Below are 19,551 nucleotides of genomic sequence, written 5' to 3' on the forward strand. Positions count from 1 at the left end.
TTCTCCCAGTGAACAAACTGATCTTCAAAGAATACAGTAATGTACAAAGGCGTTAGAAACAAACTGAAAGTTTGGTGGAAAATTGAAAGTAGGGGGAAGGCTGCACAAACAAACAATTCAGGGTTTAAGCTCCAATATTTTCAATGCCTGTATTATGTCTATCTTTGCTAAAAAGTGTGTGTGTGTGTGTGTGTGGAAGGGGGAGAGGGGCTAAAGCTCCCCAACTCTCCTGGTCTCCAATCCCTATGTTGTATTCATGGAATTTTTCAACCTCCTTTTTATTTTTGCCCTATTTGCCTTCAAATGAGTGGAATAATTTAAGACAAGGCAGATTCATAGAGGACTTCATTATTTAATTGTACCTTGGGAAATTTAAAAGTTGGCAAATTTATTTTCAAGTGTGGGGGGGGGGACTTACTTAAACATACCAAACAGACAACATTAATTCTAATTCCCATCAAAAGATGATAACCACTGAAACATCTACAGGGATGAAGGGGCATCCTTTTGGAACCCATTGACACTAATGATGACAATATGACATTGATTTAACAGCTTTGGAAACACTTTTTTTTAAAAAGCACCGAGAGACTTTGATAAGAGTAAAATGATTAATGAAGCATCCAGGCAGATAATGATGCTGAATGCAGAATACCTATTGCAAAATTAATGTAATTGATTTGTCATCAACTCCAGCATTTCCTGTTTTAACACAAATATCTTTAATTACTTGTCAATTATTCATCAGGAGGCAGTGTGGATAATGAGTCTTCTACAACAGAACTTGGTGTTTTATTTCCAATATCAATTAACCAACCAGAGATCCTTGAAATTTTTGTCAATAAATACCAAGTCCTCTTGATATCACACCCCAATAAAAGATTTTAATGTATCAATAGTCGAACTGGGGATTCCCAAACAATGGAAACTAGAAAACATTTGCTTTCATTGATTGATGAAAGATTCAACTGATAATATTGTCTACTCAATTTAATTTTCATGGGATTGTTATGAAAGACCATAATTTTTAAAAATTAAAAAAATAGTATGTCTAAAATCCTAATTGCCATCAAACTGTGTCAGGGTATTGCAATGTGATATTACTGATGCTTATCTCCTTTTGTATGTATAAAGTTGCATATGGATGGTCATGCAATGCGATCATGAGATTTCATCAAAACTTCATTTTTTGGACTCTTTAACACTTACAGTGCAGAAGAGTTCAAAAAGAGTTACCATAATATCTGACAAAAGCCCTTCAAGTCAAATTTTTATTTTATAACCATGACCTTGATTCCAGGTAAAAGGTAAAGCTGTAAAATTGGGTACTATAAATTAAACCTCAAAATCATCAAGATTTAATGTTAAAGTGGACCCTCAGATATCTGGATGTCAGATATCAAAAAGCATTTTTTTTGTGTGTGAATGGAATTTCATTAGTTTATTTGGATTTCTGCAATCAGTGATCTGAAGGGTTAACCCCCCCTCCCCTTTTTTCTGATTTTACACTAGCTTCAGTTGTGCAAAGATTCATTCAAGATTGCATAACAGGCCCATAGGCCAAAATTTTCCCCCTATATATTCCTATGTAAAACTTCGATCACCTATTGAAGCACCTGACCTACATCAAGGTTGATGATTTGAACAAACTCTATTATACACTACCTGAAGAATTGCTTCCATATCTCTATGACAAATCATGATTTAGCAGTAAATAGATTTTTTGAAAATATATTTTTATGTAAAAGTTCACCAAATGAAATCCTCTTTCACCCCATGATAAGATTTGGAATCTTCAATATGTGATGAAACTTTCAAATAAGTTTCAACTTTATTTGTTCTTTGGTTTTTGAGAAGAAGACTTTAAAAGACTTTTCCCCTTCATAAATAGCCCTTCAATTTATCAAATGAATCCCCTTCCCCCAAAATTAAACTAGAACTGTCCAAACGGGACAAAATACCCCCCGCTGGGTTTTTCAGAAGTAAGTTTTTTCATAAGAAAGATTTGAACAGGACACGGATTATGAAATTTTTCTTCCAGTGACATTGAACTTCCCCAAATGACCTTGGGTCAAGATTTTACCATTACACCCTTGGTGTCATGTATAATCTTTGTGTGAAATGACAACACCAGAAATTTATCCATTTGTGCAAAGATATACTCTGGATCTTTTGATGAACTTCTTTATGAATTTTTTCTTCCAGTGACCTTTATTTTATGTTCAAACCCAAATGACCATTGGGTCAAGGTCATGACACAAAATTCAAATGCTCAATTTGCAATCTTTGTGTGAAATGAGAACCTACCATAGATTTATCCATAAGAAAGAAATTAAACAGACACAAATTATGAACTTTGTTATCCAATGACCTTGAACTTCCCAAAATGACCTTGGTATGTCAAAGTGATGACACACCCATTCTTCATGGGCAATCTTGAGTGTGAAATGAGAACCTACCAAGTTTATTGATCACAAAATCCAAATGCTAAGATTGAATTTGATTCTTTTTCTCCCTAAAGATGACATCTTAAAGTAAACAAAATATTATGGTTGAAGGTCATGACACACCCTTGATCATGGGCTATCTTTGTGTGAAATGAGAACCTACCAAGTTTATCCATAAGAAAGATATGGACCAGACACGAATTATAAAATTTTTCTTCCAGTGACCTTGAACTTCCCCAAATGACCTTGAGTCAAGGTCATGACACACCCTTCAGTCATGGGCAATCTTTGTGTGAAATGAAAATGACACAAAGTTTATTCATACTGCAAAAGATATGGACTGGACACAGAAAGCTTATTAAATTTTTCTTCCAGTGACATCTAAATCATTAGAGAGATGACCTTGGGTCAGGTCATGACACACCCTTAGGTCATGCAGCTGCAATCTTTGTGTTGACATTGATTAAAATGTTATTAAAAGCTAATGTCCATTAATTCCTGTACGCATGTTTGGTAAATGCATATTTCCTCAATGACTCTTTCCATACCACAGAAATTTTAATTGAATTTTGACCACAAAATTTTTGATCCGTCATTTTAGTTTTTATAATCAAAACACTAATTCTCAACAATTCCATCAAATGTAAAAACTATATTTTCACAATCTTGCACATCTTCGAAATGAACAATTAGATGTTTAACTTTCTTTTTCTTAATTCCAAAACTAGCCAAATGTATTTGTAGTATATGCTGACAAATTTTACACTATACAGACACAATGACACCAAAGTATAATAACATATTCAAAGGAAACACAAGAAATTTATCATTTGTGCAAATTATTTATACTCTGGATCTTTTGATGAACTTCTTTCATTGCTTAAATCTCTGGCAAAAACCATTGCCCTTTATTTTATGTTCTTTGTGTAAACACTTGTGTGCCAACTTATTTTGAAATCAGACCAAAACTGTAGAAGGAGGAGCATTTTAAAGGAATTTCACAAAATTCAAATGCTGCAATTTGAATTTGATCTTTTTCGCCCATAAAAGATGACATCTCAGAATAGATGAAACATTATGGTTGGAAATGAATGAAATAAACTTGATAAACTGAATTACAGTTGAACTTTGCTATCTCAAACTCTGATATCTCGAATATCATGGTATGTCAAAGTGATTTGGAAGTCCCAACCCCCTATTCTTCAAGTGTTTTAAAGGAATTTCACATAAAATCATGGAATTTTTAAAACCATGGATCACAAAATCCAAATGCTAAAAATTTGATGCTTTTTCTTCTAAAGATGACATCTTAGTGTAAACAAAATATTATGTGTGAAAATTATATTGAAATAAACTTGATAAACTGAAGTACAGTTGATCTTTGCTATTTCAGAAAACTCTATTTTTAGTAACCATGGTCAAAGTGATTCATCAAAATCAAAAACCGATGCACTATTCTATGTTCTTTAGTGTTTTACTTGTGTGCCAAGTTATATTGAAATCATGACAAAATATCTCAAAGCATTTCCTGGTTCCTTTGAGTTTGAGATAACAGGGTTTGACTGTTTTTACAGATCTTGCTAATTTAGACACTGAAATTTCATACAGTTGTAGCAACCAAAATGACACAAAGTATGTTATACTGCAAAGAGATCCCAAAGGAAGGACCCTACAGAAAGCTTTTTAGAACCTCTATCTTTACACCTAACATCTAAATCATCAGAGAGATTAACAAGGGCCTTATGCTCCATATCTTTCACTCAGCAGATCTACTGCAGCTGCAACATAAATTAAACTATCTGACATTGATTAAAATGTTATTAAAAGCTATCAGGGGTGGGGGTTTCTTTACATTAATTCCTATACGCATGTTTGGTAAATGCATATTTCCTCAATGACTCTTTCCATACCACAGAAATTTTAATTGAATTTTGACCACAAAATTTTTGATCCGTCATTTTAGTTTTTATAATCAAAACACTAACAATTCTCAACAATTCCATCAAATGTAAACTATATTTTCACAATCTTGCACATCTTCGAAATGAACAATTAGATGTTTAACTTTCTTTTTCTTAATTCCAAAACTAGACAAATGTATTTGTAATATATGCTGACAAATTTTAGACTATACAGACACAATGACACCAAAGTATACATGTACATTAAACAAGAGCTGAAGACAAGGATGGAAACTTAAGTACAAGTAGATGGGTGAAAATTCCATATTCAGAGGACAGTTCAAAAATGAAGTACTCTTCAAACATTTTCCCACACGGAAGTATTTGAGGTTGTATGACCATACTAATAATTTGTCACTAACAACACAAATGAACATATGAAATAATGCTCATGCAGAATAATTTTCATAATTTCTATTTCAAATTAACATGTTAAAATATCATTCCATAATTCATAACTTTTGCATTATTCAAATTTATCACTGAATAAAAATTTTACAAAAAGGGTATACATTTCCACATTTATAATATGTTCTAGTTGCTAAAACAAAGTATAATAAATATGAAGATCCATACAATAAGATATGACGTGTATTTTAATGACTTACCATCACACTTGAGTCCTTGGTGTATAAGTCCATAGAGAAGTGACCCACAATGGTCACAGAATGTAGGGCTTCCATATGTGTGTGTTTTGAATTTATGCAAGTTTGTGGCCTGCAAGATAAAATGAGGTCAAATTACATTTCATAATATTTTCAAAACATTCAAAAATCAAAATTGACCAGAGGAACAAGAATTTCATACTATTTTGTCAGTGACCTTGAACTTGCCAGAATGACCTTGTGTTAAATTTATGACAAACCAATGACATGGTCAGTTATGGCCTGGGCAAAAATTTTATACATTCTGTCATTGACCTTGATGTTCGCTCAAGGTCATGACACACCTTTGGTCCTAAGCAAAACCTGAACCAAGTAGAAGCTTCCAGTGTTTCTCCATAGCCAAGTTATAGCCTGAATGAGATAGACATACAGGTAAGGTGATTCAAATCCTACATACCCCCCAAAATCTTTGTTGGGGGGGGGGGATAAAAACCAAATAAAACTATAAATTCATTGAAATCAGTATTGGCAAATATGCTTAAAATGTTGAACCTTTAATGCAAATCAAACCAAGATTTCAAACACATTCCTTTATTATTAAGCAAACTAAGACCACTCTTTACTCCAAGAGAAATTGGCTCAACTGAAGATAATTTAATTATGATATGAGAGAAGCTGGTCTTTTAAGTGCAAGAGCTTCAGTGACTTTGGTATGTTAAATTTCCTTTCCTAATCAAACAACTACCAATGAGCTTATCACATCAAAAAAGGGAAGTTTTAAACTTAAAATGTATCTTTAAAATCTATGCAGTCTGAACATGAAAAGAAAATTATGCAATCATAATGCATGCATTATATTTCAGACCTATTGAAACACCATACTCTCTAACTCAAATCCCCCAGGTGATTTCTGATATTTTCTGATGTCAACAATGCTTTGCAGATAATTGTATCATCACTCCACAAGGAAAGCTTCCATCATACAAAATGTCCAACAACTGGGACAAAAGTCAATGGATTCAGCCATCAGGAACATTGCTTTTTTCAAAGTTAAATTTGCCAAGGAATATCTATCAATATATTCAGCAAGAAAATGCCCTGAACTGAGTCAGAGAATGTCTGTTCTATATTATAGTTTTTTTGAGACAGGGGCATAATTCACTCAATTACAGCTCTAATCACATGATAAATTGTGATGGGAGGGAAATGACTTCTTCTCCTCCAGTACTGTAATCAATCAAGGTTATCAATCAGGCTGGACCAAAGCTCTGCTGCAATCCAAGAGGCACTGAGTATTATAAACAACAAAGTAGCAAGTAATTCTACAAAGAAGAATCAAAGAGTCACAGCTAGGTACATTACAATACTGGCTTACGATGGTGTCCAACTCTATTCATTTGGGGGGTGGGGTTGGGTGTTGGTTTGAACAGATGTTACAACAAAAGGATTAGACACAAGTTCTTAAAACTTAGAACGTCCTCTCCTTGGTGGAGTGAGTGTTATGATTTAGATTTAAAGAGACCTATAAAGTACATTTGCATTTTTCATGTGTATAGTTTCAAGAATTTCTTCCTTGACTACCCTAAAATATCTGTCTTGGGAAATAAGTCTATGCCAAGGTTGCAACTCTAACCGAAACTGGGAGAAAATAACAGGCTTAATTACTTGAGTCCTGTATACTTTAACGGATGATTTATGCATTATGAATGGTTAATGATAAAATGATAGTCAATAATTGCCTGCAATGGATCTTTATCAGGCAATGGGACTGCTCTGGGTATTAAATAGGTTATTCTTCTGTTTCTTTACAGAGAGATCACCAGAATCAGGATCTACAAACAATGTGTTATTTTGATAAATGATGAAAATGCAACAATACCAGACTGTTCTATGCAATGAATTCTGGAAAAGCATTCTAGACATTTACCAAAACCAAGCAGAAGCAAAGCAAATCAAATGGGCGAACAATCACCAGAATTATACCCTTTTACAATGGGTATTTGATACAAATTGCTTGCATCCTTTTTTCATGAAGATTACAAGATATGGCAATGAGTTATAAATGACATAACCAGAATTATCTTTTTCAGACTTCTTTTTTAACATTACAAGCAAACAACCTCACAAAACAATCTGTTTCATGGATTGTTAAATATTTATGAAGCACTTCATCATAAATTCACCCTTTATCTTTAACCAAAGCTTCCTAGTCCATGTCATCCATAATTAGAACAACAACAAAATCACCTACAACTCCTACTGAATTGTTCTGCAAATAATATTCATGTGCAGATATTTTTGACAACCATCACTATTTTAGAACAAGGTTTTTTTTTCCTTTATCTTCAGTCTAACTTCTGATGGATTCTTTTTTTCACCCAGAATTTCCCACAAGATAAGCATTCTGCAGTAATATTGTTCTACCTTTCATGAGGGAGGAGCTAATTACAGTAGCAGACACCACATGCTGTAAATTTACTCTATCATCTTCTTCTTTCTATGTAAATCTGCTAATCCTAACTACTGGCCATAGAGATACTGCTCTTTTAGCAACTTTGATGTTTCAAAATGAGACACAAAGAAAATGTGCAATTTTCCACATTCTACCTGCCAAAGTCTCATTAGACATTGACTTGAATGATGAGATGAGATTAGCATGTCTCTTCCTTGTAGAATTTATGACCAATGACGTCATAGAAGCCTATGAGAATAAATTTTTTTTCTTGACACTTTTCTTTCATTTTTTTATATCCAGGACACATTCCATGACGTGATGACAGTGTCAGTCAATGACAGAAAATCCTAAGTGTCTAGAAATTTATTTCCCAAGACTCTTGGAACTTTCTGCACTAGGTTTAAAAAAAATTGTGCTTTTCTTCCAAATATTCTCTCTTTTATTAGATGTGAAAATGTACATAATGTCAACGTTCTGTAAACAGCTAATAGCCTAATTTTCAACATTTTATTGTTTAAAATATGTTTGAGAGTTATTTTAATGTCCACAAATATTGAAAAATGCCTACAGCAATCAATGATTGATGTCAGATATTGTTTGATTTTCACCTGAATGCAAAACTAGGAAACTAAACAAACAGACTAGTGTACAATCAATATTGTTGTCATCATTATTATGGATCAAATCTTCATCCTCTCAAGGTATTTAATGAACTTGCAGTTATATCTATATAAATCTCAGTGTAAGAAAGGTGTCAATTCCTTCATGTTCCTATGAATTTTCCATATCTGCTCTTTCCATTGCTTAGTTATTGCAAGTATCTAAGATAAGTCATCCTATTTTCATACATCAGGCATACTGGAGGTGTGAAAAGAGGCCCATAGGCTGCAATGCTCACTACTGCATTGAAAAAGTTAACTCTGGATACCTCAAATCCTTGGATATCTCAGAAGTTTATTCTATGTCCCATTGAATTCAACAAGATTTGACTGTATCTGCTTTTAAACATTTCCTCCATTTTTTTAAAGACTCCACTAATCCTTATTCCAGAAATGATTACTTTCTAGCATCTTAAAAGTTTCCGAATTCCTCAAAACCAAACCCAAAAGATGCATCCATTCTTGTACCCTTCCAAATTCCTTGGTTCACGCTCATATCATTTAGCGAAAACAATGAGAAACTGATTAACGCTGATTACAAAGTCAACTGGAGACTCCTGTACTGCTAATCGGTTGAACATAATACAAAACCCAAACAAACAACCAGAGAGATAACCCTGCGAATCCTGCCCGATCAGACTTCGCCATCTTTCTCTTCAGCTTTGCAAAAACACAGATAACTCTTAAAACACCCCCAGCCAAACATTCAACCTTTCACTTCATTGTCTTATGAAAGAAGGAAGGAAATGGCAAAATGACAGAAGAGCAAGGAAAATCTGAGACATATTGAGAAATTATTTAAACCAACACAGCTTGCAAATATCAGAGACACACTTCTAGAACTTTTATTTCAAACATCATTCAATTTTCTATTTCATTCAATCTCATTGATTACTAAGAGTCATTTTTCAATTAGGGGAAAAAACATAAAATAGCATCATTTTGTGCTAAATGAAGAAAACAGCATTTTATTTCCCTGATTTCATCGAGTTTTACCACCAGGGTATTAATATTTAACAATCGAGAGTAATGTGTTGATACAGGAATAGACTGTAGAGAGTTGGCAGGTAACACGGGGGAATTGGATTTCCAACGTATTTGGCATTAAATAGAAATACGAGAAAAACTTTTTTTCTAATATAGCTTATGAATACCATCATCAGTGCAGTCGTACTGTTCAATTCACTGAAAACAGCACCTAGCTAGCCAGAAAGCTGTGAGATATTGAATCATACATTGTAATGGTATTCACTTAAATCCATGTAAATAAGCAAAGATTTTTATTATGAATGAATGTCGAAATAAATGTGTTAGTAAATGGATCTGCTGCTCAATTAACGTATCGCCAAACTCCGCCCATCGCGCTATGGGAGATAACTCCTACGATGCTCCGACATCATCAACATAGGTAGTAACTCAGTATAAGTCGACGCCGGTTGATTTGTCCGAAGTTCCTGATGATTTTGCTGCAAAATATTTGCCATACGAACCCACATTGAGACAAAACAAAGGGCATATTCTTTTACAAAAGCTTTCCTATATTTCATTCACTTGAAATATTCAAAAATGATTTCGTGTTATCCCTTTCTCGGAAAGTTTATCGAAGCATGATAAAGTTCGAGTTCCCTCATACTGTAATCATCTATGTCGACGAAGACAGAAGCACATTGCGACTGCAAATCTGGGTAAATGATAAATTACAACAACGACTTTTAATTCAATTTGTAATGTTATAATTTTATTAAATCAGCAATAATATACAAAACCCATCCGACATTGTCAAGACATGCTTTTAGTTCCTATCTATAAGGGGGGGGATCATTTGATTCTGAATGTGATGTCTGGCTGATAAAGGAGTTGAGTCAGTTTGAAAATAAATGATCTTTCCTCAACTGGAACAAAATAAATAATATGCCCCCCACCCCACCCCCACAATAATCTTGGGTTGTCGACGGTGTTTCCTTTTTTTTTTTTTGTTTGTTAGACTTTTTCAGTGAAGCGGAGAATAAATAGTCTGCAATTGGAAATAGATAATCCGTCATTCACCGATATGACAATAAATAATCTGACTCTGACTCGGAAAAAAAAAATTGCAAGAATCAAATGGTCGTTGATTCCGATAATATCGACTCTGGAAAATTCTTTCTTCTTTACTTTTAAGTTCTGGTGGAAAATATACACACTTTTTAGCAATAATAGATAGTAAAGTGCATGAAGATTTTGAATAATTTTGGTCAGATATTTATTATACAAATCTAATATACAAAGTTTAAGTTTTTTCTGGGACAACCCTCAAATAATAAAGTCGGACTAATTCGTTAAAGATATTGATTATAATACCGGTAATGACAATGTATGTCTTTATATTTAAAAAATGGAGTTATTAAATAATTTCAATATTTTGCCATCACATGATGGTGTTCTTAATAAATTAAATAATTCTAGTATTAAAGGGGGGGGGGGGGGTAATTTAAAGTTAATTTTTAGCGATAAAATAGAATAATTTTTAATGGGTAGATAAAATCGATTTTTTTTTTAAATTGAAAAATAAAAGTTAATAAACTTAATCTTGCATATGCAATAATAACTGGTAATAAAAACTGGTAACGAGAAAAATATTTGTTTTCAAAAAAATATATTTTGACAATTATTTTGAATACACATCGTAGAAGTGTTATGAGCTGATTAAGCATAATTATCTATCATATATATAGATATTTACAGGTATTCTATTATTCACAAGTTATTTTTATATTTTTAACTCGAAGACAGTCTGTCAAATGAATCTCTATACCGTGTATACCATGTGTACTGTGCATGGATTTATACCGGTTTTTTTTTTTTGCGTATCAAACTAAGAAAGTATACATGTATAAACATAACAAACAAGTAAATGAGTTTTATTTCATTTTCTGACCAAAATATTTAGAAGTCCCAAAACGTGCACTGTAAACCCAAGTCCCGAAATGTGTTGTCAAGTCTCGAAACGTCGGCGTCCCAAAGCATGGCGGTCCCGAAATATCCATTATTCCCTTGCGGGATACCTTTCATCGGTACTACACGTTCCCCAACTGCATATTTTTAACCATCACAGACTTATTTGCTCAATTTGTTTATTGTCTACCATTCAACCCACTGAGAGTGTTTGTCGGAGCATATGGCGGGGCAAGTTTTTACTGAACGCGCAGAATAAACGAAATTATTTCATTGGTTGAAAATTTGTTATGATTGACAGCTGGCGATACGTTAATTACTGCATACTGTGTTTTGAAGCACATCAAAGCCCCTGCTCACAGAGAACATGGGGATTTCTTGATGATGTAGTATTGTACAATAAACTTTACACCTGTAAATAGGCATATGTAAAATAAGTTTCTAATCCACAACCTATAACTACACATGAACTCATTCAACTCTAAAATTATAGAACTCATTCAACTCTAAAATTATAATCTCCTACTTAATTCAACACTCATACATTGCTCCAGATTACATCTTCTTACAGTCACAATCTTAGCATTGCTTAGAGCTGCTCTAGTAACTGGGTTCCAGTTGGTATCAATTATATGGGTCTGACAGTGCTCCCCTAGGAATGCCATGCATTGTACAGAAAAAATAACAATGTCTCAGCTGTGTACAGATATCCTATATAGCAAAGAAGGTCAAACACATCATTCTAGGTAAGATAATTGAAACCACTTAATAATATTGTACCATATTATGATGATCACCTTATGATACACTATTATTTCCAGTCTAGATGTAAATAACCCATTTTGCATTCCCTGAGATGTTATTTTTTAAAGTTATCATTTATATCAATTTATAAAGTACTATTATATTTTTAGTATGCAAAATTCGTTTTCTGATAAGTGCATTTTACAAATGAAAAAATGCCACTTAGGAATGGGGATCTTTGTACCTTGAACAAAATGTAAACTGAAAATTTATATTTTACCTAACAATAAAATGTATCACATTCTGATATCAAATTTATTTCTAGTATTTCACCAAACCATTCTTGGTAATTTTTGAAGACAGAACCATTCAGAGGACAATTTAGCTGAAGCAGATTTTCTACCAACTGTACAAATTTTACCCTACCCTATGCATATCTCAGAATTTTTCAGGCCTTATTTCAAAGAAAAACATGAAAAATAGATACCATCAAGCACTTTGCAAAATGACAAGAAACTTTTAATCCAATAATGCATCTCTCTATGTATAGAGAGACACAAAAATCAATCAAAGCCTCAAAATATACAACCCTTTCATCAACCTAGATGCTGGAATTAGTCATTCTGTAACGACAGTGATAAAAGTCATTTACAATTCAGGGTTATCACAAAGAATCATATCTCTCCTCATTCACTAATGTAGCAGATTAATGAAACTTAATTAAGACCTCGAACTATGAAATTAAATTTCTAGCTGTCGCCAAACTTTGTCTTTTCTTATGGCAATGAGAAACATGAAACATCGTTATCAAATTTTCACAAATCGTCAAAAGTCTTAAGGACAGCAATGATTTAGAAGAAATAAAAAAAGGAGATCGAGATGCCAGCACACAAACGTATTACTATATTAGAAGCTATTACAGTCAAACTGAGTTAAAATAGATCCCCCCTCCCAATCTTCCCATTTTCCTTGGATTGATTCAAACCTAAATCTTTGTTACTGAATCTATAACTTGATAATTTAAAATTTATACTTATACAGCCTGCCCTATAGTTATTTAATTGCACAAATTCAAAGTAATTGTTAGAGCTGGGTATCGCGGCTGAGAAATCGTATCGCGATATATTGCAATATTATATTTTGTATTGCAATATATCACAATATAAAATTTTTAATAAATTTTGCTTTCCATCAATGTTAAAAGAAAACAAAAACTCAAATTCCATGTATTCTTTGATATTACAACTGCCTGATCGCGTTGTGTGTACGCAAGTGGCAAGTTTTTTTGTGGCACAACTTTAAGAATCAAAATGTAATATTCAGATTCTGCTTTAACATGAAGGGCTTTCATGTAACAGTTGTCGTCTTTTCGTTTCTGATAGACATGTCTCTGGTTTCCGATCAAACTTCACGTTGCTTGCCGCCATATTTTACCTTGAAAGGGGCAAATAACTCTTTTTGTAACAATTTATAGGATATCGAACCCGAACCGGTATTCACAAAATAATACCGCGATACGTATTGTGAAGAACGAAATCGGGATACACCGGTTAACCGGTAATATCGCACAGCACTAGTAATTGTACAGTTTAGTTATGTAACATAATGAAATTTTCATTGATTGCTTACATTCCTTTTCAGTTTTGTTTATTCAAACAAATCTGACAGAGTAAAATATCATCCAAGACTTCAAAATGAACTCCCTCTCCTTTGGAATAATAAGAATTTAAATATTTATTTGATAAGAAAGGCAAATATCGCATTACAAAAGTAATGCATATTATACTGACAATATCTTGATATATTGCCCTCATTTACAGACCTAAGTGCCTTCTCATAAACATCAATATCAATATCAAAACCAATGGGTTTGATGAAATAGATCAAAACTATACATCTAATATAATACCAGTCGAGCTCCAACCATATAATTAGGCTTCACTCTGTGATCAACAAAGGGGTATTAGTCTGAATCAAGGTAGTTTGTGTCTATATTAACCTTTAAGGACGACACAATTTCTGATCATACTTTCAGGTACATAAATTATACATTACTGGTAGGAGTTTGCTAAAAAAATTCAATCTTTATTTTTTTCAACTGATTTTTTTTAAATATACATGCATATGATGCAGCTGTCTTTCCCAATATATAAAACATTTGAGTGGATGTTTCCTAAACAAATAAAAATCAGACTGACACATGAACCATCAAAACCTCCCATTTACTCCACTTTTATCTGATGATGACATTTATGAAGCCTGCATCTGTCTCACTAGCATGCAGAATAACACGGCAGTCACAACCCCACCCTTTACTGAATGCATGGTTCTACAATTTCTCTGATACATATTCCACCATGACTAATTATTACTGCTATATCATTTCAATAAGATTTACCCAAAGTTAAGACATTTTTGTATGTTTGTCAGATCATGGCAAAATACAGCCATAAACAAAATTGCATTATCCGTTTCATATCTGCTTTCAAGCTTCATAAATATATTCATATATTGTTTTATCCAAACTCTGAGGTAAAAGTGAAGCCATGAAGTATTATAAACGTCAGAGAGATAATATTCCTCCAGCCAAATGAATGTTTAACAGTCAGGCAAGCTGAAGATGAGGCTGATGAGCAGACGACACTTAACATGCAAATGCTGGAAGGACTAAGCTTCTGTAAACTGGTGATAATACCCCATCAATCATAAGCTAGAGCATTATGAACTGTGACTGGCATCAGTGATTAGCCATATTCCACTGTCTCTTCAGACCTCTTATGCCGTTCCTGAGTTACGACTTTGATTCTGGCCTGTCAGTCTGTCCATTTCTTAGAATTTCCAGCCTCTTGTCATATATCTATAATGTGCATGCCTATCATATGGCCACTATAGACTTCCTATGTAATTTCTAATGTGACTTTATGCTATTCAATAAGCCAGTGGTAATAGTAAACAAAGGCTGGTACCAACTGTCAACAATTTCAAGAAGTACATGAAATCCTTTCGGCCCTAATAGGTATTAGTCTTCCAGTTGCTATTTTCTCACCGTGAAATTAATATATCTATGACAATATGATATTTATAAGTATATCTATTTTTAGGTTATATTGGTTTCTCAAATTTCTCTAGACTTCGATTTAAAGGCATCTGATGTTGTCTTGAAAAATTCCCTGGCATGAATTACCAATAATATATGGACCCAGTATATACAAACTACTTAGCTATTCATTATATACATTTTTTTCTAATTTTCTCTTTTCTAAAATTTGGAAAATATTATCAATCTTCTCTTAAATGCAAAATATTTGCATCCATATACACTTGAGCCAAGTGTAAAAGCATTTTCTATTCCTATGCATGTTCAATTCTAAAATTTTTGCTTTCATGCCACTGGTTTTCTTACAGAATTCAATTAAATTTATTAAATAATAATACAAATGCACAAAATTTCAAAACACTGTAAATCACTTTTTATTGGTTTTCGTAATTACGAGAAAATGAATTCGAAAATTTCATTCACACGTATTATTAAATGAGGAAAAACAAGAATTCGTGAAAATGTTTCGCTTATAAAGAGTCAATGACTATCTCGCATAAATAAGGTGTCATGAAAATTTTGTGATCTACAGTACTGGTACCTTATGGTGTCAAAAATTGTACAGAAATGCCCTGTTAATGAACCTTAAAACATAAAAGTTGTCAAATCTGGCGCATATTTTCCAGACATCATCAAAATGCATAAGGTACCATAAACAGAATTCACAAAACATATTTTTTTTTTGTAAATCTGCATATCATTATGCAGAAAACCATGTTTAAAGCAAATTGCCTACAATTTTGAGACAATTCTGATGTTCTAAATTTGTTATTTGTTTTATCCTTAAGTTCCATTTTAACTCTACTAAGAATGAAAATCACTTCACTACATGCAAGTTTATTATAACTTACATAATGTTTACTGTAACTGTGTTTTTACTGTATTGTTTTTTGCACTGTAGTCAGAAATTGCAAAAAGTTGCACAGAATTTTACATAAAACATGATTGTGTAGGCCAGGTATACATATCATAGTATCCACAAATTCTCGTCTTTGGAAACGCAATAGAATTTTCCTGTAAGTACAGCAACCACGTTAAATGATAGAACAAATGCAAACCAGCAGTTTGCAAATTACCTGACTATTTCTGTGCCTATCGTAAAACAGGTTGTAAAAGGTCTGTCTTCTATTGCAGAGAAGGCAATTAACAATTCCTTGTGGATGAGAAATGGCTTTCAAGTGTACTTGACAAGAAAAGCGACATCAGAGCTGCTTTAATAGAAAAAGAAGACATGCCACATCCATTCATCCAATAGTAAACACACCCCAGGAGCTCCTAAAAGATTTACTTTTGGCCAAATAAGCAGGCAGTTAGGGCAGGAACACCTTAATTATCAATCAAAACAAAAGCAAAGTTTTATTGTATATAAATGCTATCTGGTGATTATGGATTGATATGGAGCATTAGGGGGGCTTTCTTTGCATGATCAATTAAGCCATGCATACTCCAACTCAGGCTTGGTACCAGGAGGCAATTTAACACCGATTTTTGTTCATTTACAACCAATATGTTATGGAATTTGATGACTTGTCTCCAGTTTCCAATTGTCAAATGAGGAATCAATAACTCCGTGGCGGAAAAAAAATGTATCTTGTCTCTTTTCATCCTGGCACATAAAAGCATGATATTTATCAAACCCCCACAGAGAAACATCATTGTCACGAGTGCCAAATACCAAATTTTTACTCCTGACACTCGCACATTAGTATAACCTATCGGAATATGATGGAGACAAAAAATACCAGCAATAAAAAAAATCTGGGATCATCGATTTCAGATGCATTTGCATACATTGTTCAGACGGTAATCCCTTCTGTGATTTGTAAACATTTCTGATGACAATTATGGTAAACGAGCACTTGCTTTTTCTCTTATGTACCATGGTATATGGTAGACCTGTACTCAGATGGTCTTTGATGTTTCAACAAACATGTTTAGCTGCTGAGGCTTTGGAATAAAATTTCTATTGATTTATTCTGTTAACTGAATCAGATTGATGTGGTATCAGCAGAAATCTCAAATACATGTGCCTCTGATCAGAACAATTACATGATTGGCCCTGTCGATAACAGTCCTTTATGGTACGAGCCTTATCCTTTAATGTTCAGCCATGGCACCCCTTCATTTCCATTAAACAGATTGAACTGATTTGATGGGGGGTACACTATATTTATACCATTTTAAATAAGGCTATCTATTTTGTGTACAACATTCCAATGTCATTTGAAAAACATTGATCTTTGACCTTATGAGTGAGAATTGGATATTAACCTTTATAAGCTTTTAAAAAAATACATTAGATCATTAGGGAGGATAATTTTATTCAGTAACAGAAACTGCACCAGTACTTCTGCATGATTCTTGATCACGATTCAAAGAAATAAGGAGCCATAAAAATCATTTGCACATTGCTTTGACACTGTAAGAAACGAAATTTGTCAACCCGAGAGTCCTATTGCATTCACTGCGCAGGTGCCAAGCCCACGTTTTACATTAGAATTAAATCTTAAAACGAGGAAAAAAATCTCCCCAAGGAAAGCGTTGCTCCATCACGAGCATGCTCAGATAGCGGAACACCGTTTTCTGATACACAGGCAGGAAAACGTAAATTTCCCTGGATAATAATTTTTGCTATTGATTCCGGCGGCTGAGACAATAGCTTGATTCACTAATCTATTCAACTCGGGGTTCTTTACAGTTGACTCTACGCAGATATTCTTTTTTTAATCCGACCATCAGCATATTGTTCGCAGGGTGTATAGATTCTTCCAATACAATGTTCTATGCTCAACAGCATATACCATAAATATCTTCCATAATAGCCCCCAAATCTGATTGCTTTTCCTTTATCAATCAAAACTACTGAAAATTGCTTTGACAATCAATATTAAATATCAAATATCATTTCCATGATAATGAAGTTCATTGTTTCTTAACTGGATCCCCTCTCTTGTCCTTTAAGGGATGTGCTTAATTACTTGAAAATACATCACGTTCCTTTGGGAATCAATGTCAGAATGCCTAGTCTCAAACTTCTGACCATATATATACATAGAAAATGGGTGATAGCTAACAATTGAATTGTCACCAACTCCAGAATTTGTGGTGACTACAATAAATTACTGTGCCACCAAGTATGTAATCTTCACAAATGGTCTTTCTGTACTACTGTTTGATCATTATTTGTTCTTGAAATGAGGAAAGCTAATGTGTACTTTGGCTGCTGCTTCTATGAGTTTCTGAGTAGTTTTTCCCTCACAATTAGATTTCAGTATTGTGTAGATTCAGTCATATTCTATGGTAATGTTAGTAAAACTGCACTTTAAGTCCTAGTGGATACAACATCCTATATTTATGTCAGCAAAGTAAAGTACATCATAAAAACTTCCTCAAGTGACAAAACAATGTGATACATACATGTATATAGATATTAAAATGATCTAGCATAACAATTTTCATATCAATGTTTTTATTCCTCAAAATGAAAACTATGCCGGAACGAATATTCTGCCAAAGTGACCTTGAAACCAGTACAAAATATGACCCAATTTACACATTCATGCCAAGAAATGACACTTTATTCAGATTTTATGTTAATGAGCTGTTTTAATTTGACAGGAAGAAAATTTTACCTCACGGTTGTATATATGGATTATTAAAAGTAATAAAACCTAAATACGTTGACAAAGCAGTAATTCTGAAACAATGAACTTCGTGTACAATACAGACATTTTAAACATCAATTGTAAAGGTAAAACCAAAATTTAAATAAATAATTTCTAAAAATAACAATAAATGGGGCCAAAATTCAGAATATTTAATATGATCTTTTCTTCCTTCCCTTTTTAAAAAACTATTTATTTACTTCTAAAGTGTGTGTGTGTGTGTGGGGCGGGGGGGTATCCTCAAAGATGTATGACTTGAAATTGTGATCCATATAATTATTGCATGAATAAATAGCTTGATTTTTGATTCCACATGAAGCATCATGTAAAAAGGGTTGAATAACTCAGAAAGCAAGTCAGCCAAGAGTTGCAGCACAGAGATAGAGATTTTTAGGTTTGATTTCATCTCTATCTCTTTCTCTAGATTTATCTCTATGTTTGATTTCTATCTCTTTTTTCCCCGATTTTTTCATCACCTCAACAGACTTCCTGCTTCCTGAACATTATAACAAACTTTGCTGATGAGCAAATTTTTAAACAATCTAGTAGTAGTTTATATTTGCTTGCTGCATGATTATAATGCTACTGCACAATACACTTAGAGGTCAATAAAAAATCTTCATATCAATATGTAAACAATTTTGCTCAACAAAACCAGAATCACCAATATTTGTTATAATTATCTCTATTGCAGATGATCTTAGTTATCTGTACTATTGAAAAAAATCAAAGTACGGATCCTGAATTCTGGGTCATCTTAGATAATTAAGCCAATAGCAATCCTTTAGGAGTAGAAATGAAATAGTGACACATAGGTCTACAATAAATGAGAAAAATAATATAAATACTCTTAATATAGAAAAAAAAGACTCAATTTTCCTTTGAAAATATGTCAATTTACCCTTCCAGAGTCCTATAATTTCTTGCAATACAAGACATAAATGATTCTGTTGCCAGTAATGATCATTTTTGATCTTTTAGCAG

The 19,551-nt window shown here is 33.1% G+C and overlaps 1 protein-coding gene across 4 annotated transcripts in view; it reads right to left on the bottom strand.

The window, feature by feature from the left end:
• Positions 1-19,551, bottom strand: part of LOC134279499 (calcium-dependent protein kinase C-like) — a 55,794-nt gene that overhangs the window by 28,161 nt on the left and 8,082 nt on the right. For all 4 annotated transcript variants that reach the window (XM_062761910.1, XM_062761909.1, XM_062761907.1 and 1 more), the window contains exon 4: positions 5,017-5,125. In XM_062761910.1, the coding sequence (XP_062617894.1) occupies positions 5,017-5,125 (109 nt within the window). The remainder of the gene's footprint in view (positions 1-5,016; positions 5,126-19,551) is intronic.

The sequence above is a fragment of the Saccostrea cucullata genome, unplaced genomic scaffold (assembly GCF_032062105.1).
Source record: "Saccostrea cucullata isolate Sc308-1 unplaced genomic scaffold, CSIRO_AGI_Scuc_v1 ctg97, whole genome shotgun sequence".
NCBI classification, from domain to species: domain Eukaryota; kingdom Metazoa; phylum Mollusca; class Bivalvia; order Ostreida; family Ostreidae; genus Saccostrea; species Saccostrea cuccullata.